Source organism: Betta splendens, chromosome 3 (assembly GCF_900634795.4).
Source record: "Betta splendens chromosome 3, fBetSpl5.4, whole genome shotgun sequence".
Taxonomy (NCBI): domain Eukaryota; kingdom Metazoa; phylum Chordata; class Actinopteri; order Anabantiformes; family Osphronemidae; genus Betta; species Betta splendens.
Genome location: NC_040883.2, coordinates 7,776,275 through 7,797,849, shown reverse-complemented (window position 1 = coordinate 7,797,849; position 21,575 = coordinate 7,776,275). Strand labels below are relative to the sequence as shown.

General features: G+C 45.3%; 1 protein-coding gene across 1 annotated transcript; it reads right to left on the bottom strand.

Moving 5' to 3' along the window:
- Positions 1-1,426: 1,426 nt before the first annotated feature.
- On the bottom strand, positions 1,427-21,520 carry mmp15b (matrix metallopeptidase 15b). The gene is made up of 10 exons (XM_029144033.3): positions 21,386-21,520; positions 16,120-16,268; positions 15,630-15,752; positions 15,116-15,423; positions 12,184-12,345; positions 11,902-12,098; positions 9,437-9,575; positions 7,008-7,158; positions 6,375-6,493; positions 1,427-6,036 (listed from the first exon to the last, which is right to left on the bottom strand). Exons 1-10 carry the CDS (start codon positions 21,497-21,499, stop codon positions 5,531-5,533), a joined length of 1,968 nt encoding a protein of 655 aa, XP_028999866.1. The 5' UTR covers positions 21,500-21,520; the 3' UTR covers positions 1,427-5,530.
- Positions 21,521-21,575: the final 55 nt, after the last annotated feature.

Below are 21,575 nucleotides of genomic sequence, written 5' to 3'. Positions count from 1 at the left end.
AACGTGCTGATTGGCTGACATTCCCAGGAAGTTGTTTCATGTGATGCCTCATTTCAAGCTGTGAAAATATGAAGCAACGGAGGAGCGCAGGAAGGCCAGCAGGTGTATGACTGTAAACATATTATTCGACAGGTGGTTTAACTGCACCATGTGGTGACATCTGCAGCGGAGTCATTAAACGTAGCTGTAAGTGATTAACATTGCGCATGTGTGCGCGCGTGTGTGTGTGTGTGTGGCGGACCTGAAAGCTCAGTTCATTTTCTACCTGGAGGAGAGAGATGACTGCAAGCAATTAGTTTACTCCGCAGGGTGGAGCGGGTGATAACTGGGGCAGGTAGATTTAACAAGCTCCGACCCAAACATGCGCAGCAGGAACGCATTAAAACGCGTAAACACAAACCAGGCCACGCACTCGAATAGCTCACATAGGCACGCACACATGCGCCAGGGAAGCGCTTTGCAACACAAACCGGTGGCGGTTCACAGCTCGCACAAGCGGATGTTGGTGTGGAAGGGTTTGAGTCCATTCTCTTTAGTAGTCAACAAACAGACGCCCTGTTCAGGAGCTCGGAGCACAGCATTTAGACTGAGATCTGCCAAACACTGATACCGGTTTGTTTTTAATGGCGCATTTTGATTAAAGACCTGAAGTCCTGAGCAGATGCTGTAGTTTTGGACCAACTGTACAGTAGCTGTGACCCGAGCGGGGGCTCGTAGCTTGTTCCAGCTCGTTTTAGGCTCAAAGGCACAACAGACTGCTGATGCTCTAAAAGTCCCAGCCAGTCAGCATTTCTGAACTTCTTGTTACGGCATGTGGTTGATCAGCAATATTTTACAAGAAAGACTCTCCAGAAAATGACTGTTTCTGAAGAAACACTCCTAAACTACATTATCAGTCACTGGTCTGCTACTATACATCATTTTTTTCTTTTTTATAGTTTTGTAGGTTTTGTTTGATCAGCTGATTCCAGGAGAGAAACTTAAATTGTGCTTACATTTGTTTATAACCTAAAAACAGCTTTGTCTTTTTGTCATAGGAGCATGGTTAGATCATCTTAAAATGATCTTAGTCATTGTGAACGTATCATTAACCTTGTTCTGTTGTCTGGAAAAATCCAAGCCAGTGCCAAAAAACCCTGAATGGATTCATGTCAAGGACGGTGTTTTAGTGTTTGATTACGAATCCTTGAAAACGTGAACGTGAGCTCCCCGGGGGGCGATGCTGTTGCCTGGTCACTCTGTTGTGAACTCTACAATCTGCTTGCTAACTTCCTCGCGCATCATGTGGCTTCCTGGCTACAGGCCAAACCCGTCTCTCTCTCTCTCTCCTCTCTGTGTAAGACAGGAAGCGAGGCCCAGGAAGCGAGCGGAGGGTGTGTTACCGTCGTAATTCCATATTTTCTGCACCACACGAGCCACTCTGATACACCGTCAAACCAAACGTCTCTTTATTTCAGAGCAATTTTTTTTTTAATGTGTACATGTCCAGCATGGTTTGTTAACACACTCAACTAGAGGTGAACACACAACAAATGTATAAAATCTTACATTTTCTACAGAAGAAAAATAAAAAAACAAACACAAATTAATTGGAATGTTAACACAAAATATCAAGTTTGGAGAGAGAAAATGCACAAAATAAAATCAAAATAAGACAAATGATCAAAGACGAACTTTAACATCATCTGTTTTCAAACATTTAACTCCAGGTTGTAATGACGGGAAGCTGACATTTTTCAACAGTTGATGAATCCCAACATAAGTCCACTCTCCACTGTAGCTGCACTCAGTGGATGGAGACAGCTTCCTGGAGGATGCTGTTCAACAGTTCCGGTGCAGAACAGATCTGCTGAACTCGTCCAGGTTAACGAGCTGACACGGACGCTCACAGTCCATTTCTTTCTTTCCCACCCTCGCAGTGAGTGGAGGGAGTCGGTCGAGTGGTGACTGAGCACGAGTGGTTTCAGAGTGGATGGGCTCTGTGTGAGCACTGTGGGAAAACGAGAGAAGCATCCTGACAACCCACAATCCTCCAGGGCGCAGCTACAAGCCACACTTGACCAGAATTGATTCCTTTCTTCCTCTTTTTCAGGATTGATGCAATTATCCTTCTGTCAAATGTGCTGGGAAACACGGGTGTTGTTGGAGACTTTAACAAACAAAATGTCCATTAAATAAAGGACCAAAAGGAAAGGGCTTCTGAAGGACTGAAGAGCGGGGCTGAACCAGGCCCTTTAACATGCAGTGTTTACACAATCACATCCTGAGAAAGATGAAAGCTCAGCACTATCCCAACCTCACTTCAAACTCTGCTTCAACGGGAGCGAGGAATCAACATCACTGCATGTATATCTGCATGTGCCACGTCTTTGTGCAACAAACCCCACAGCCCTGACAGGTATATTACCATCATATGTAGCTGTACGTCATGGGAAAGAACGCCGATCAACGGATTTGGAAACGGACCCTGTTACGTGAGGCCGGACTGTAATTGTTTCCTAAGGGGGGGGGGGGCAAGGAGGGGAAGGTGAGGCGGGAGGAAAACAATAACGTGCTTGTGTGCGTATTAGAGAGCAAGAGAATAGGGGGAGGAGAAATGAGAGAGAGAGAGATAAAGATAGAGCTGAGAGAGGAAGAGAGCGAGAAAGAGAGAGGAGGCCATTGTTGTTGTTATGATCCCCTCGGGTTTAGAGGGTTGAGCTGAGTATGTGAAGGGGGTGGGAGTAAGGAGAGATAGGAGATTTACAGTCAGAGACAGGGCCTTGCCTGTGGACAGGGCAGCACTCACACAAACACGCATTTCTCACTCAGACCTGGCAGCTCCTCTCGCAGCTGCTCAGGACGCATCTCCTGCTTGGTTTCCTGCGACGGCGCACTGTGCTAAATTCGATCCCGGCGTGCGTCACCTAAGAACCCCTCAAAGCGCCGAATCACTGAAACGGCAATTTCAAGTCAAACTCGGATGCGCTCAAACGCATTTTTTTTTTTCTACTCCTAAAGTGGTTTCTCTAGTGGCGAAGACCCGGCGAAGGAGAACCGAGCAGCGAGTCTGCAGACGAGAGCCCAGACAGCGTCTGTGGGACCGATGGAGGAGCAGGACGCGGAGGGAGAGCGAGCAGGGAAGGGCGGGGGCGCTTTAACAGCGATTAGCTGTGACCGCACCCCCCCCCCCAAGCCAGATGATGATGACGATGAGGAGGTGAGAGACGGCCACAGGACACGGTTTCCTGGCAACCGCTATTGACTGGCCCGTCAGATTCAGGCGATCTGCTGATTGTTCTGCTTTTCCTTTTCTAACCTGTCTTCAACGAGCCAGAGGCCAAACAGGACGCACGCTACCTCTGTAGGTTGGGGGGGGGGTGCAATCAGTGCAGGGGTATTAAAACGTGTACAAGCATTTAAAGCAAACATCCATAAAAGCCTGGGTCGCCTACTGTAAAGCTGAAGTTTCCTCTCTCTGCTGTGGGGCTACTGTAGCAGGAGAATGTAGGTCACATGGGCTGCTGCCAGCGGGACAGAGCCATCAAAGCCCCCCCCCCCCCCCCACCCCCCGCCCTCGCTTCCCACCCCTCCTTGTTCCTGAGATATAAACTTTGCGAGCTAAGGGAGTCGGGGTCAGCTCACTCTCCCACCCCCTCCCCTTCTCTCAGCTGCAGGAAATGAGGTCTCTCCTCACCCCTTGCGTGCACATGTGCGTAACCCGAGCTGGGCCCCCTCTGGTCGGAGCGGGAGCTCACTTCTTGATGCCACCTCAGTTCACACTCGCTTCCAAGTCTGCACGAACCCAGGCCGGCTCCCAGGCCCATTGTACTTGCATTAAAAAAGGATGAGGACAGCTCACTTTCTCAATTGGGACTAGACTCCTTTAATGTCCTGAAATGGAGCTGCACTGTTTAAATGAAGGCACCCGACCTAAGAAAACTCTGCAAACTAGAATGTAAAACCGTCACATTAGTGGAGATGGACATTATTCCGGGCACACACTCTTTTTCATCTGATTTCAGAAGATGAAAAGACATCGGTGGCGGTTTGATTCTTGGAGTTAAAGGTTTAGTTTGGGGGTCACGGGGGTTAACAGCATTTGCACACACCTGCTGTGTTTTAATGAAGAGGATTAGTCTCTGTTCACGTCAGCCAGCGTGTCGCGAGCCCACCCTGCAGCCTCCAGCCACGCTATCTTTACGGCGGAGCCTCCACAGGTAATCAATGACTCTTCTTCAATGGTTCTTTTAAAAAAGCCCAAGCAGTAAAAAGCCCATTACAGGCTGCACGGTACATTAGCTGCGCCCGGCGACGGACCGCTGCATTTGTGGTGTCACATCCTGTCCCAAAGCTAAAGGCCGCGGCTTCGCTTTGTTTCTCCCCGGTTTTATGGCACGAACACGCGGACGCAATGAGCGCCCCCTCTCCCCGTGCAGTTTCACAGTGAGCTGACGCTTTAAATTAACCATTACCCGTCTCCCCCGGAGCACAGAGGAAAGGTCTTACTGTTGACATAAAAGAGGTTCTCTGGGAATCAGACACATTAACGAGGGTTAAAGGAAGAGATCCCCTTTAAAGTCTGTTTACCTTTTCAACTACTGAAGTCATTGAAAGGTCTCCAAATAAGGAAATGAGAGAAGGTAGTTCAAACGTCCAGCTGGCTGAGCATAAAGAAGGAAAACCTACAGAATGTAGCCATTTTCCCTAAAGGTGACACAAATCCTGACATGGCCACACACACAGGCTCTGGGGCAATACATCATAATAAGAGAAAATGCTCTGTTGCATAGATGAGTTGGGTCAGAAGGTCGATAGGGCCTAGAAAAATGCACAAAGTAAATGAAGGAGATAGAAGAGTCACTTTCCACTGTCTGTATGCTACAACATAGGGCTTCTGTACTAACCTGAACTGTTTCCCTGTTTCTGACCCACCTCCCAACCCATGGAGGAGTGAGATGAAGAAGTTACCTGAAGATACAGGTCTGGCAACAAATCACTCTCTCTTTCCTCAAGCTGTTTTTTTTTTTTTCGCGTGTGGCACAAGTAATAGCACAAGCAGATGTCAGTGAGCAAAAAGCCCCTACTGAGATCAGGGATCAGGGGAAGGACGAGGGCGGTGCAGCCATAGGAGAATAGAGCGACAAAAAGAACATACGAAATGAACCAAAACGAAAACAAACAAACAAAAATATGTGCAAACTTCTCTCATATAAATAGACTATAGTCAACGCATTGTAGAGCACCATGGGAGACTAGAGGAGGTTAGAGTGGTGTGTGTGTGTGTGTGTGTGTGTGTGTGTGTGTGTGTGTGTGTGTGTGTGTGTGTGTGTGTGTGTGTGTGTGTGTGTGTGTGTGTGTGTGTGTGTGATGTCATGTCTAGTTTGTTGTTGCGTATCAGTACAGTGTTTGCATGAATCTACTACCGCTTGTACTAGGAGATGCAAGAGCCACTGAGCAGAGACTTGAGACAGATGGATCAGTGGGAGGAGTTAGAGGAGGCGTCTAAAGTCTGACTTAAAGTTTTCAAAGTGTCCCCTCTTGTCGAGGCTCAGACCCAGTCCTGCAGCGAGCGCTTGCAGTGCACCAGCAGCCGCGGCGCCCCTTTGCTCTGCAGCGTGTTGATGATGGCGTAGATCAGTCCCAAGATGCACAGCACCAGGACCAGTGGGATGGTAACCATCAAGATGTTCATGGTCCGCTGCTCGCTGTCGTCCACCTTCAGCACCACGTCCACCTCGTTGGTGTCTTCCTCGCGTCCCTCGCGGTAGTCTTCGTCCTTGTCCTTGTCGGCGCCTTTGCCCGCGTCGCTGTCCGTGCCTTTGTCCATTCTGTCCCGGTCCTTGCCCTTGTCGCCGTCTCGTCCTGCGTCTGGGTTGAACGGCGGGCGGTTCACATCGGGGTATTTGCGCCCCGCGTCCGCGTCCCTGTCCGGATCCAGGTCCACGCTGCAGCCCATGAAGTCCCGGAGGATGGACTTGGGGTAGCCCGGTTCGCTCTTCATGCGGTGATTGTCGAATTTCCAGTATTTGGAACCCTTGTAGAAGAAGGTGTAAGCTGGGAGAAACAAAGACAACAGAAAATGTGAACGGTCACAATGATCACACAAATTATAACTCAGTCATGTTTTGATGTTGGTTTTTTTCGGGTTGTTTGTTGTTAGAATGGCTTTAACAAAGGTTCCATTGACTCTCTCATCGTAACTCTTACTAACCAAAAACAGCAGAGCTACAGTAAAAGCACTACATGCAGCACGCACAGCAGCCCCTTCCCTCTGGCCATTGCACCATCACACCCACATTCTTTGTCTGGGTTGTGACTGTCTGTCTAGGCACTCCTCACCACTCCTCCCCAGTACAGTACACACACTCAGACCACTGTGTCTGTTAGCGTACCTCCATCATCACTGAGGAAAGCCCCCTTGGGCGTGGAGGGCACGGACGTTCCCCAGATGCTGATCGGTTTCGGGTACCCTTTGTCGGCGGTTCGCGACTGTTCGTTGAAGCGCCAGTACCTGCAGGCAGACGCAGAGGAGATGTTTGTACTGTACCTATCATTATGTTTTTTACCCTTGCAAAATCTTCTACAATTTATGTTCCTGTGAAGAGCAAATATATGTTTATATTGTTTGCACAAGTTTCTAACAAAGAGCTGCACACGCACAGCTGCTGTCTTTGCTTTATACTCTTAGGGAAAGCTGAGAATTTCTATCATTAATTATTCATTTATCTGAGGAATTTCATTCTACAAACAGAACATAAATAAAACAACTCCCAGTTGATCGAAAATATAAACATTCACAGCGATTAGATTTCAAATACATCCACCATTATATCTTCTTACTTTAAGTAGACATACTGTAAAGCAAGAACATTTTTGAAAATTGCCCTGGAATCCATGTAAATGTCTGTCGGGATTCATCATCAGTTATCATGGAAAACATGCCTTCCACACACATACACCATTAATATCCAAGCAAATCAATTAAGTGGTTTCACTGGATTCTGAGGGATCATAGATTATATTACCAGTCTCCCTGAAAGAAGTACGTGTAGCCAGATGGCTCCCACCAGATGGCCGTGTCTATTCGGTCATAGGGAATATCTTGACCATAATCAGTCAGCTCCAGTGGATAGCCTGGTTCCAGGTTGGCCTCTCTAAACAGCCAGAATCTGTTGCCTGAGAGGAGTGGAGAGCAGAGAAAAATGTGTGACCCACACTGCTGGATGAGTTATGACACCCACTCCCACAAAAATCATACAAGCATATGGTTACAGGCAAACACTGACGTACTGCATGTGCATTCTGCTCACAATTCATTTGCTGGCACACAATAGGTTCAATAATTGAAAGTGACTATGGAATAAAAACAGAATAAGATCAACCCAAGGAACCAACACAGCATTTATATGCGCTTGTAAATTATCCGAATGTAATAATGATTTCTTGGCAAGCAATGAAAAACACGGGAGAAGCAGAGAACGACATCAACGTCTGAGTTTGGGTTTGGCTTGTAATTATCCATTAGGAGCGGCTTGTGTTATGTCAGGCTGAAGCAGATTTCTTGCTGAAGGGAAGGTTTTATTGTTTCTGACTGTGTCAGAGAGGGGGATTCCGTACTTTCTGGCGCAATTACGTCCCCCTCTTGGCTTCGGCTTGACGTTCCCTCCCTTCTCCTCTAACTGCGTATCCATCCATCCATCCATCCATCCATCCATCCATCCATCCATCCATCCATCCATAGACATAACCGCCCACGCCCCCACCACCAGCCCCTTGCACCGCATTTAAACTGAAAGCCCTACACTCAGCATCTGGAGAGAACAAGAGGTTGACGCAATGCTTCCCCGGGTTCCTGTGGTGCACAGCATGCATGTAAAATCCCATGACTTATTCCATGAATTTCCCTAACTATGCCAGAGCTCTGCAGTTGCCCAAATATTTGATCCTTTCCTGCTGTGTTGTTTTTCAAAGTGGGACAGGATGACAGGATGAACAGTGCGGTTTATATTAGGGGTTTCAGCTTGTTTGGCACACGCTGCTGTGAAACCTCAGGAAAACAAAACAGCTTTGTGAAACAAGTGGATGAATATATATGAATAAATTATCCTTCATAGATTAACGCAGCCTTTGATCGTGGTGGGTTTTGTTGTCCATCATCATCACTTTGATTATGAAATGCATGTTGGGATACTTGTCCACCTTTATCTTTATTCAAACAAGAACAGTCAAGAATTGGACTATTGGTGCCAAATTGATGTTTGTACAATTGGTGTGAGAAAGACACAATAGAGTAATTGGTAGAATTTTGGTAGCTTTACATAAAGGTGCTGCTGATTCTATCTCCCTTCTCTTGCGCTTCCCTCCCCCTTCTGTTCTTTACCCCCCCCTCTTACATTCACTTCGTTTGCTAATGGCCCAAAGCCATGTGTGACAGAGACACTTGCAGATGACATCATCCTCCTGATCATCAACAGCCTCCCCAAAGCCTAAAGCTTGCAGACGGTAGCTGCATTAAAGGCAGAGTCCTTCTTTTACCGTTCCACAACTTTATTCACAGTTGTAAAAGACAAGCTGCTTCGAGCGACTCAGAGTATAAATAATGAGGTGAGCTAAAAGAGATTTATACTGCATGTAGAATACATTATGTACCGCTGCTTAGGGGAGGAGGTGGTGGTACACACTGTACATCTCAACCATTATCTGCAGAAAATGAAAAAAGCTCAGGAATTGGTTTTACTATTACATCTAATACTATTAAAACAGGATGGTTTGAAATTACCACAAAGCAATATACTTGTAATTACGTTAAGGACAAACTTTCTGGGGGATACTTTTCAACAGTTTCAAAACAATATAAACCTCACACGGGCTTTATTTGTGTTTTGGCACGTGTTAATAGTAAATAGTGCTGCTACACTGGACAGTGACTATAAACACTTAAATAGTTTGTCACTATCGCTTAAACCCAGCAGGACCGTTACATGCAAACATCATCGCAGGGCAGCGAGCCACGAGGCAGCTTCTACACTAATTTAGCTAACTACAACTCGTAGCTTGCTCCTGCTCCCTAAAGGCCAGGCACTTCTATTATCTGTACGTGTGAAACGCCATCGGGCCAAAGACTGAGTGCTCATCCAGTCCAAGGACCCATTCAGCCAAATACAGATGTGATAACCAGAGGTGTTCTTTATCGCAGGCTGGTGCTGCCTTGGTGCCTTGCCTCATGCAATTTGACAATGACAACGAAGTTGAGTTGCTTTATGATATATGGATATATGTATATATAAAGAGGCAGCACGACAAACTGTGAGGAAGTGTAGATCAACAAGTTAGATGTTTTGATTTAAATGTAAAGTCTTTTTTTTCATTCTTTCACCATGTTCAAAAGCAAACAGGTATTGCGAAAGCAGCAAAGATTGACGTCATGCCATTGTAAATCAGATTTGCTCCTTACCTTTGAAGAAGACGAACTTGCCGTCGTGTCGCTCATAGGCAGCATCTATGTCTCCAGGCAGACCTCTCCAGAAATGACCGATAGGCATTGGGTAGTTATCAAGAACCCTGTTTCTACGCACCCGCCAGAACCAACGGCCCTGAGGACACAAAATATGACTCATTTTAAGCACTGATAGCATAGCATACATAAAGTAGAAAGGATTCAAAAATGGCTAAAAGTCACACTTTTATGTCTAAACTGGTTTTAATTATTTGTCCCACTCAGGTCAGATAACACCGTGGTCTAGTGCAAGCTGAGCTCTGCAGGAGAACCAGACCAGAACGTACAGTAAACTAACAATAGCAGAACATTAGCAGGCTAATAATAGTCAGTCTCTGCTCTGGTGGTTTTATCACATCCTCATATTGCACTCTCACTGTTAATCACAGCCTGCTACAGGAAACTTTTATAAAGAACAGCAAGGGTGCTTCCATTATCACATCAGCAGCACCAGCGGAGAAACAAGGGTGTGTTGGAAACATTCAAATTCATCACGTGCCGCCGGGAAGATTTACTCTAGAGGCCCTCAGACCCGTTCATAAGTGGTGAGTCAGTAGTCCTGCTCGTCCTGGATAATGTAACACTACAATGATCGGTGCTGCTTCTTTCTGGCAAGCGCGACTAATTTTGTCCTTCGCGCAGGACACGCTGGCAGACAGAGCGGCGGCGCATGCTATGGAACGGAACAGAACGAGGACGGGTTGGCAATAGCTGAGAGAAACAGAGGTCGGACCGAGCTGACTGGATGCTCTTGAATTTGTGTGGTCTGACAGCTCCTTGCATGGACCAGATTAAAACTCAATTGACCATATTAGTCCTCAGCAGAGCAGACCTGGTCTTAGTCAATACTGAAAGCAGTGAGTGTCCTCCCCTGGCTCTCTGCCTGTCCAGCCCTGCACTAGGGAGGGATACTACAAGTGAATAAAGGAAAGGAAGCATCTTCCTGTAGAAAGACAGATCCTTTCTTCTTTTAATGGACATGACTCCGTAGAGAAGAGAGAGTGGTCCTGATGGCTGCAGATAACTCCCACTCACACAGCACATCCTGTAAAGGATTTTCCCTATACAGAATAACAACAGAGAAGAGAAATGTCTGACATCGCTACCTACAATTTATATAAGAGCTAAGGCAGAACTACCAGATTTGGCATCAGGCCTATAAAATTCAAAGTATAAAGTTATGAATTAGAATAAAACAGAAAATAACAACAGGGTCCTTCCTGTTTTTGACACTCTTGTCACCTAAAGACCAACAACAAATGAAAGAGGTTGACAATAGCAGCATTTCCAGCCTGACGCCGGCCACACATTACAATTCCTTCTTCTGACATGAATGTTTGGAGTGAATGTGGAGTGAGATGTCGACCTGTCTCTGTTACAGACCAGCGTTGTTATTGTTCTGCTTTCATGCTGATCAGGTTCTCTGAAATGTTTCAAAAAGGCCCATTCTCCAACTAGATACACTTCTGGATAATGTTTCTGTTGGGCTGTAATCCAGGAACATAAACATTCCTGGCTCTTCAGATTAAACTAAAGAGAAAAGTGAAGCTGGCTGGCGTCGACACCAACAGTTCTCATACGCAGCTTCACAGAAACACACGTCCGACTTAAATATCACCTTCAGTGCTGTATGTGCGTGCCAGCGGGTTTCTGGGATCCTGTTCAAGATAACGCGGGGTATGTTCAGATGTTTTACTGCCTACTGTATATCAAGATATACAGAAATATCAAGATTGCAGATACCACGGCAGCGTTTCTGGGCGTGAGGTTGCAGCTGTACGTGCAAACCTTTCCAGATCATCATCAGTGGACACCTCCTCTAATCCCTCCCAGTGAAACACATTATTACTTATCATTGTAAAGCTACATTTTGTGCAGCCTGTGAGAAGTAAACACACAGGCCAGACTTGTATTTTACGTGCTTACGTACATTACTCATTTAAATGACAGTGACTGCACTATGATTGGTAAAACCCACGGGTCTGCAACATCAACCAAGGAGGGAAATGAGTGCTTTCTCTTGTAAGTTATATCTCTAGAAGATGAAAATCAAATCCAAGTGCTGCTTCAGTCCCTTTTAATGTTTGTGTGGGTCCAGAGGCTTTTTAAAGCCAACACCTGACCACACCCTGCGCGTTTAACAGTGTTCCATCTCATAAAAAACATCAGCCCTGTTGGTTTACAATCCACAAGGACCTGATTAAAAACAGACCTCTTGTTGGCCCTGCAGACGCTATTTGTCTTATACTGATTCCCCAGAAATTAATAATTACTGGCACATATAGGTAGCAGAACAGCCTCACTGCTGGAGGCCAAGTAAGGGCACTGAACACACCACTGTACAGATGAACATGCAACTTCTAATGTTCTAGGCTTATTAGCTGTACCAAACCAGGCATAACAAAGGCCCTCATTCACAGTACCTTAAAAACAAACATCTCTCCTCGCAGCATGGCAACAGTATCAAAGTTTCCTTCACAGATATTTGGTCCATAGTGGTCTGGCCTTTCAGTGGTCCTGGGGCGGTCAGGGTGACGAGGAGGTGTTTGAGGGGGCCTGGGCTCTGGACGACGGGGTGTGACCGTAGGCAGGGCCTGGGTGGGGCCGCTGTCTGGCTGACCTGCAGAAGGAAACATTGTGTGGTAAGAGAAACATTACAACAAATTAGAAATAAGTATATAACCCTACATACACAACCTCCCTACCATATATCTGCTGTATGCCCCGCCGGTCGTCCTCAGGTAGTTGGAAGTTCTCAGTCTCCATCCACTGGTAAAATGGAGCCATGATGGCCAGCGGGTTGTTGGAGTGCTCCAAGCCCAGGGCGTGACCAAGCTCATGGATTGCCACCAGGAAGAGGTCATTACCTGAATGGATGGGACGGAGCAAATAGACAAGTCAAGATAAGGGGACACAGGAGAGACATTGTCCATTCATCCTTCATTTAAACCTCTTATCGTGCTAAGCAGCATGGGAGGTGGGAGGCATCGTACATACAGTTTTATTACTTGGTAATTTGTACAGGAGGAGAAATACACACGTCCCCGTAGATTCATTTATGTGAGTTATAAAAAGAATGTATATGACTAAAGGAAAATAGAATAGTCCCCGGTTAACATAGCAGAGTCTCTGTTTATTGTTCTCTCAGAAATGTGATATGAATAAAACCTCCACAGATTTGAATGGAAAAAGGCACGCTAATGTATGCTGATATGAATCTTTCCACACTTCTAACTAGTCAAAGAGATTCCGTTGTCCGCTGCCGCTGCAAAAATGACACATCGGCAAGGCCACAGCACGACTTTGACACACTGACCCCTCCATCAACTTCCTTTCCAAACCAAAGGAAACCAGGTTTAGCATTGACCAACACCATCCTATATGCTTGTGTCTAAAGTGAGGCCAGTACACAGTGGGGCATTTCCCCTTCCATCAATGCCTCTTTGTTGCCCAGACCCTGCTCGCTGTGAACCCTGAACTTGAGAGCCATTTTGTCAGACCCAAGGGCCCCAGCTGATGCTAGATGGTCAGATCTGTGCCAACGACAACATGCTTTTAGAGAATTGGGACTAATGATGTCACTGCAGCGCATTCAACAGAAGAGGGAACGCTCTGGATGCCTGTCCTTGTGCATCTACCCATTTCCTCAACGCACACTCTCACCCAAAGCAGACAAAAGAACACACACAGTTATCCTCCCGAACCATGTCTAATTTCCGAGTCACATGAATGTCCTCGTGCCATGCTAGGTTTCAGCTGAAGACTCGGAGAGCGAACAGAGGCCAAGAAGGAGCGCTACAGATAGCTGAGGATGAATTAAAAGAGAAAGAGAGACAGCGCTGGGACAGCGAGCAGATAAAGAGGTCTCTGTTAGGTAACCGTGACAACTATTCAGCCTGACTGAAAAAAGACGGGGTAAACTTCAAACACAGTAAAGTTTGACGTTCAGCAAAGCCGCCTAATTCTGAATACCCTGCGCACGCATTGTCATTCAAGTCATATTTCAGCCCTGTGAAGATTTGTTGAGTTGTTCATCGTGTCTCACACTTTGTTCAGCACCGACTAAGGGAACTTCCACTGCCAAAACCCCCACTATAAAGCCTGACAACCACAATACACTGCCTCTGCCTGTGTCTCACTTCACCACAAAGACGTGGGACCCTTTACCCCAACTAGTCTGGAGCGTTTCCTGCAGTATGTTTAGGAAGCATGTGTGCAAAGTCTTTGGACACTCTGTAGATATTGTTTATGTTTTGTTGTTGATTAATCACATCATGCATCACAAGTCATATTAAGATATTTAATATAATTGCTTAATTATTCCCCGACAGCTGAAGATATGATTGATTTGCCATCAATTTAATTTATTTATATGTAACAATAAATCCATTAACTAAAGTCAGAACTGGCTTCACAAATACCGTACTTATTTTTGCAAAACCAAAGCAAACAAACAAAGTCAAGACAATATATTTTGAATTATGTCTTTGATTGGCTTAAGAGGCCACTTTAGCCTTGATTTCAGTTCATAAAGAAAAAAAAACACACTCTTAACTGTCAGTCCAACACTCAGTCTGGGGATTTTCATCTAATTGGAATGACACAATCCCTCAAAGGGATTTTAGGAATAATGTAATTGGTAGAGAACAGTTCAACCCATGAATAGCTGCGATAGTTAAACATGTGTCTCCAGTTTAAATCAGTCCCGACTGTAATTTAGTCGCTTTTAAGCCAAAAAGGTAAAGCAAAGCAACAAAAGGACCAGTCTACTGAGTGGAACACACTCCCACTTACTGTGGCATTCCACCGTCCCTGTGATCTGTCCTGCAACACATCCCACATAGCTGATTACACAGATACAGACACACACATACACACACAGCCCTAAGTGCACACACAAAGCTCAGCTTTCTGAGTCTGCTGCGTGTTATGTAGATAACAGAGCAGGAAGCCCATTGTTGCAAAAGAACCTTTTCTGGTCATTAGGGTTAATGGGTGCACAGCAAGACAAGGTAGTGGAAACTTCTGAAAAAGGATTTAGAGATTATCAGTTCCTCATATAATTAGTTCAGTGCTACAAATTTATGTTGCAGTTTTTATTCAGTTTAGTGCTCATCTCATGAAAAGACTAGACTGAAGATTCAATAGCCGATGTGTGGGTTGGATGTCACTGATGTCAGCGATTGTGGGGGTTAAATCTGAGTACTGTCAAGGTTCAACCGGGAAACAGATTTCATGATGTCACCAAGTTTCTATTCTGAGCTTTTATAGTTGTAAATGGAGTAGCACCAACTGACGGATTAGAGATGACGTCGCTAGCTGAACTATGCCAACTGTCGCCATGTACGGTAGAAAGTGACGGGGGCAGCTGCATTTGCAATCCATTACATACTGTAGTCATTTACAACCTACACAACATGACATGCTGAACTGCAAACTACAGCCACCTACAAAAATGAAGGCGATAACGTCTGGCTGCACACAAATAAATAAGGGCATCTCACACACTCACCATCCACCAGACTGTGTGGAAATATCGTCATGTGCTTGGAAAATCTGTTACTGTCTTCACTAATTTGTAGAATTTGGACGTTGTCACAGAGCAAGATGACTGCGGATCTGGCAGTAGTCATTTACCTTGCACATTGTGGTTTCCTATGGTCCATGGTTCATCCGAGTCAAAGTGTGTGTCTCCTCCCATCCCGGGTCCAGGGAAGTAGGCATGCGCTAGAAAGCCCCCCTCCCCGTCAAAAGGAGAACTATCTCCATGAAAGCCCGAAGCAAAGAAGATCATGATGTCGGGCTCCTTGCGGCGTCCATATTTGATCTCCTGGTAGGGGATTTCCTCAAAGGTCAATGGGGTGACGCCCTCCCAGACTTTAAAGGCCCGTCGGATGGCCTCATACGAGTTATACTCTCCGATCTTAGGAGTGTAATTCTGGATGCTATGGGAACAAAGAGGGGACAGGGAAAGTAAATCCAGTGTCCCCTATCAGTTTCACACCCATCAATTTGTTTAATCATAAAAAAACTAAGTGAAGAGAAATGCATGGCTAATAGGGTAACCAAACCTGAAATCAGTAAGGCTGTTTGTATTTACAGTACCCAGTGTACATTTGTGGCAGGTAAATGTCATGTCTTTGTCTTTTACCTGTAAGTGAGGTGGTTCTTGTTCCATTTATGTCCAGTGAGTGCATAGCGTTTCCGCCGCACGTTGGTTTTGATCTGCCCTCCAAACTTGTCAGGCACACCACAGCGGGGTCTCCTCATGGCGCTGAAGGAGATGGAAAAAAGTCAAGAACAGACAAGTAAACTGTAAAAGGCAGAAGGACCCATGAGGAAAAGACGAAGCGGGGAGGATGATGGTAAAACTCTCTGCTCCTGATGTCTGTATGTTGTGTTATTTAAATTTAAGTGCACCTGTGCGCTGCGTAGTGCAGCCAGGCTACTGAACAGCTCCTGTGTGGAAACTGCTGAGGATTTCCCATATTTCCAATTTTCCAAGACAAATAATAATAATAAAAAAATGCTTGTTTTTTTATGTAGGTGCTTGAGCAAAATGTAACAACAAAACTGAACCCAGAGAGCCAATGTAAGGCGTTACTGTATATACAAAAACAGCCCAGTTAAGCCCTGCTGACCTGATGGTTTCAGGGTCCATGTGTCCAGTGACCTCCAGGCCGTAGAAACGTTGCATGTCGCCGATGGCATTGGACAAGATCTGTGCCGATCGCATTGTCGACATCTGTCTGCTCGCCTGAGGCAGGTAACCGTACCTTCTGAGCCATGACTGCAGGCGCATATGAGGGAAATCAGAGCAGAAACTGAGCTCAGCACAACATAAAGGAAATAAGAAATAATAAACTGGCGTGACACAGATTCACCTAAACCAAAGCTCCCAATGACATTGACAACAAAAGGATTTACGGATATAAAAGTTATATTTTTAAAATTAAGATTTGGTTCAGTTAAATATGGCATGAGGAAATTCTTAACATGTCTATTTTTTATTTTTTAAATTTAGCAGAAATTGCCCTCTCAGCTGTATTATGTACCAGCATGTGTGATGCACATAAAATGGAAGTTGGGAGGAGCTCAGTCTGACTGAAAGCCCTGTGAGGCCGTGTCCAACTGCACTGAGTGAGTATGTAACTGGAAGAACTGGACTGGGGGTCGGGGCTAATGACAGACGAGAGGGAGAAAACATGATACTTGACCCAATCACAGATGACGCAAAGTCTACCCCACCTGTTAAGTAGAAATTCAATACTGCACACACATGCAGAAGGGTGCATGCTGGGTAGTCTGAGCTACTAGGTGCCCAGCCACACTCCCTAAGGTACAGGGGACATAAAAGAGAGTGTGTGTGTGTGTGTGTGTGTGTGTGTGTGTGTGTGTGTGTGTGTGTGTGTATGTGTGTGTGTGTGTGTGTGTGTGTGTGTGTGTGTGTGTGTGTGTGTGTGTGTGTGTGTGTGTGTGTGAGTGTACGCCCATCTTTCACAATGCAAAATACTACTTGATAAAGCTCTGTATGTACATACCCACTCCTTTTTTAGTCAGAAAAGCAAACACACTTCTTTCTTTTCTTCTCTCTCCCTTACACATTAGTGGAGCTAAGACAGGCCCACAAAGACAGGACAAAGCTTTTATGTGTGTATGTGTGTAGAGAAAATGTCCCCACAGTCCAATAAAAACAAATTGCAAAGGGTGTCCCAGATGTTCCTTGATTTACGCTTCCAAGATATCCTGCACCATCTATGGTGAAACTAAATATGACTGGATGTACTTCAAAGGTTAAAAGGGCAGGAGAACTGATCTGGTCAACACAAAGAGACTCGCTGGTGATAGGAAACAAAACCCTTTCTATCTGTACCTAGCTACATCCTGTAACCTTCTTCCCATCAGTCTTTGCAGTGCTGCTGTGATTAATCATCGTGACGTTAACAAATCCTGCCCGATCAGTCAATGTCACAGCCTGAGCTGAGCCTGACACATCCCGACAGCATCTCATTCTTTCCAATCAATTAAAGGTAGTAGATTACCGCTGACACCTATTTAATGCACAGCCGGTGCTTCTTTTAGCCTTGAAGGTTTTATACATTCATTACAGTAAAACTATAGAAAAAAAGATCCTTCCAGATGTAAACAGAAACACCTGTTGTGTTGTCTTTTCTCCATTTTGTGACACACACACGCATTGAATGTGTGTGTGTGTGTGTGTGTGTGTGTGTGTGTGTGTGTGTGTGTGTGTGTGTGTGTGTGTGTGTGTGTGTGTGTGTGTGTGTGTGTGTGGGAGCAGGAAGGAGCATGGTGGAGGCTGAGCTGGACTTGACCCGCCTCGTCCTTCAGATAGGGAAGCTTCAAACACACCATTGAGTAAAAAGTACACTACCTCTGAAAAACAAATATGCACTTCCTGAAAGCGCTATCTGAAAACCCTCTCTCCCTATCTCACACACACATACACAACCACGGTTCAAGGTGAGGGAAACAGGTGGTGGAGTTCACAAAGCGCTTTCGCCTCCACCAAGCGCCTCTCAGGTGAAATCTACAAAAAACAGTTTCATATAGAGAAAACTGAAGCTTGACAATCAAAGATGTCGCGCTTGAATCCAATTGACAAACCTTTTAAAGCTCAATGCTAATGACTTCATGTGAGTTAAGAAAAATAAATGAATTTCCTGAATGGCAAAACATGTCCACAAAGGGCAAAATCTTTCAAGAACCTATTAGTATTGATTGCTGTTTCGTGTCTGCTGGTGCTGTACATATTTCATACTGTCTGAGGATGAGAACAAAGCACTTAGCAATGCAGTGATGCAGCCAGTCAACGGTCATTCAACCACAACAGGCAAAAAATCCCTTATGAAAAACGCAGTTTAGGGAAAAAAAGAAACAAGACCTTGTCGCGTGAAAGCTCTTCTGACATTTGGTCATGATGGGCTTTTCTACAGTGTTGTCTTACGTGACAGGAAATGCCTTTGTGTCTGTTGACTCTGTCTCCGTTGAGCAAATATTTACAGCAGGCTACAGTCAGGTACAAGGGCAGCGCGCCAATACTTTTAGCAAGATGTATGACGGCGCGTGAGTCCCCGCCTGCCCTCACCTCCGTCACCACCACAGTGAAGTGATTCAGTCTGGCCGCCCACCTCGCCTCATCAGCTGGGCTGCATACAAAACCACTCAGACAACGGGAGAAACGGGGCAGTGTCTGTGCGTGTGCACGCTGGGCCTCCTCTATTAAATGGTCTTTCAAAGAGTCCTTCAGCCTACCTGCCAAAACCAGACCAAGCAATATACAAGGAGACATAAAACCTGCCAAGAGTGTGTGTGTGTGTGTGTGTGTGTGTGTGTGTGTGTCCACCACAAAGTCAGCCAAGTTACTAACACAGCTTTTGTTCTGACACTTGGCCCGCTGCCACGTCGTACCCCCCAAATGTGCCGTCAAAAGGATGAATACGTAAACGGAGACAGATGAGAGGAGCAGGATCTGATTTCTTCAGGTCGAAGGTTTTATGGAGCGCACTTGCTTCAGACAAGTCACGCACACTCTGGGATACCTCTCCTGCCCTCTACCCGCCTCGGCCCATCGCCGCAGCCATCGTTGCGGACGCGGTGGCAGCCGGTGGGGAGTGGCTGGAATGTGAATGTGGAGCGACAACATGTTGCAGATGACACGGATACAAAGAGGATACAGACTGAGGAAGTTGTCCAGTTATGTGCTGTCTCACCACTCTGCTACTCAGCTTAGGTGCAAAATGCCGTAGTACATTAGTGCTACAGGACTCATCATGTCCGCCTTTCTACAATATACAGTACGTGTATGTTTATCCTCTCCTATTCTCTGTCCTAAGTGTTTTCTCACAGCTTTCTTTTGCAGACAACAGGACCCATTGTATTAGTTAAGATGCCTTCGGGTCCCAAAGCCCAGCATGCCTGTGCACGGTGAAAGTGTGTGTGTGTGGTGTGTGTGTGTGTGTGTGTGTGTGTGTGTGTGTGTGTGTGTGTGTGTGTGTGTGTGTGTGTGTGTGTGTGTGTCGGCTAGAGAACAGCTGTCACATTCAGCCATCACATGCTGCGCCGCTGAGACTGGCTGCTACAATCCCCGTCAACGTTTTCTCTCCATCTCGCCCTTTTTTTCTCATTTCCATTAAAATCGCGACAACAAATCACTGGTTTCTCCTGGTGACATGTTCTTTCTTATTTCCCCTTTCACTGTTTCGCTTTTGTCCAGACAAAGCAGGAGTTGAGTCCTCAGACCAACTCTCTGCAGCAGGGACCAAGCTGATCTCAAGTGGCTGCTTTCAATATGTGATTTCATTGTAGAGTGGGTGTATAATGTAGTTGCAACATAATCTACGGTAACAAAGTCTACATTTACAGATACAGGATACATTTAAACAAGTACAGTCACAGATTTCAGTGATTTCAGTGCTGCTGGTAATTAAGTTCAGCACTTTCGTTCTGATGTTGAGAGCTCGGCCTCTGAGCTGTCTAATACTCAGCTCCAAGGCTGTATTAATATCCAGAACCTCTGCTGAAGTTTGGCATTAGTATGAGCCTCAAATAGCATAACATACTGTGGCTAAAATGGGGTCAGCTGCCACATTGTTCATCCCACAGTGGGCGCAAACTTTACTTCATTCTACGTCAATAAGGTGTGACTGTCAGCAAACACATGCAACTCCATGTCATAAAACAGTAAGATGCAGTGAAACAATAGTTCCACATCCTTCCAATTATCACTTAACAAATATTTTATTAAGTAAATTATCAATGGGGTAATTCTTTGTCATCAACATCCAAGCAGCATGTTACTATGTGTATGCTTACTTGTTGACAGCAGGGTCATCAGCCACTTCTTGGAGAATAGTTGGTTACTTGAAGTTTTACATCTAATTGATACACGCACATTTATCCAAGAGACATAAAAAACTATACTTTTATATAAGGTATGCCTGTTTGAAGTATGCTTTCACTTAAAAACAACAAATGATTAGGAATTCCTCCATCCCTTTATTGTCTCAGTAAGAGGCATTAACCCGCACACCTGTTTACACAAACCACAACTATGTTAATACCCCATCAAACTGTGTTGTAACCTGATTCGCAGCTAGAACCTGGTCTTGTTTGGTAATGCAAGCCTGTCTCTAATGAACGGAGGTGTCGCTGACTTTCTCTCTCTGACTCACAAAAACAGACACCGGAGCCGCACCGCGCACCACCTTCTTAAAGGTATAATGCGCTTATCTCATATTGTAATCTCTTAAAAGCATATGTGTGATTGTTGCTGGACTGGTGGAAGAAGAACGCATGCTTTAGACTTGATGCTTGTAAAATGAGAGAGAGTGATAAATGCCTGACAGGAATAATTGGATGAAGTTATGAGCTGAGTAATTGCGATAAATTAAGAAAACCTTGTGATGCGATTTCCTGTTATTCTTACTACATTGTCATGTACAAGCATAAAGACATATTTTGCATTGTCGAATGAGACACATGGGAAATAAAGGGTGTTATTATACATGTATGTGTATGAGCTAAATACTGTGCAGTGAATTGCGCTACCATATTTCTGAATGGCTTGGTAACATCTGGAACAATAAAACAGATATACTGAGGCTCATCTGTATAGAATAGTTCGTTTATAATAGACTTTGGAGGATTTTAGTGACTTTTTTGCAAATCAGCCCATGAAGTTTGTGATTCAGTGATCAGAGTGGTCAGTTCCTGCTTTTTGTGTAGAAAAATCTGTTTTCAAAAGTCATTTTTAAAAGATAATGTTGATAACAGCAATATTATAAAGTACATGCTTAACCACTACTGCTTCTTGTTTCATTGTAAAACATATATAGTCCATTTATGCAGTAAGAACTGTGCTGTGTTGTGATTTATTTATTTTTTTACCTCTGCGCTAAAGGTGCCGTCATCCTCAGCTCCACGCGCCACAAGCGCGCACAGCCAGAGCGCGAGGAGGGTCCGTCTCCCGAGCAACCACAAGCAGCTCTCCCGCGCGGCCATTGTCCCCGCGCGACTGCAACTCAGTCGTTCCTTCGCGTCTGTTGGGCTCCTCTACCACGAGTGGTAACCTCGCAGT

Excerpts from the sequence above, each read along its gene's own strand:
- mmp15b (XM_029144033.3), bottom strand. The coding sequence starts at position 21,499 with ATGGCCGCGCGGGAGAGCTGCTTGTGGTTGCTCGGGAGACGGACCCTC. Across the intron at positions 16,269-21,385 it reads ACGGCACCTTTAGCGCAGAG|TCATGGCTCAGAAGGTACGG; the intron begins GTAAAAAAATAA and ends ATGCGCCTGCAG. Across the intron at positions 9,576-11,901 it reads GAGAGATGTTTGTTTTTAAG|GGCCGTTGGTTCTGGCGGGT; the intron begins GTACTGTGAATG and ends TTGTGTCCTCAG.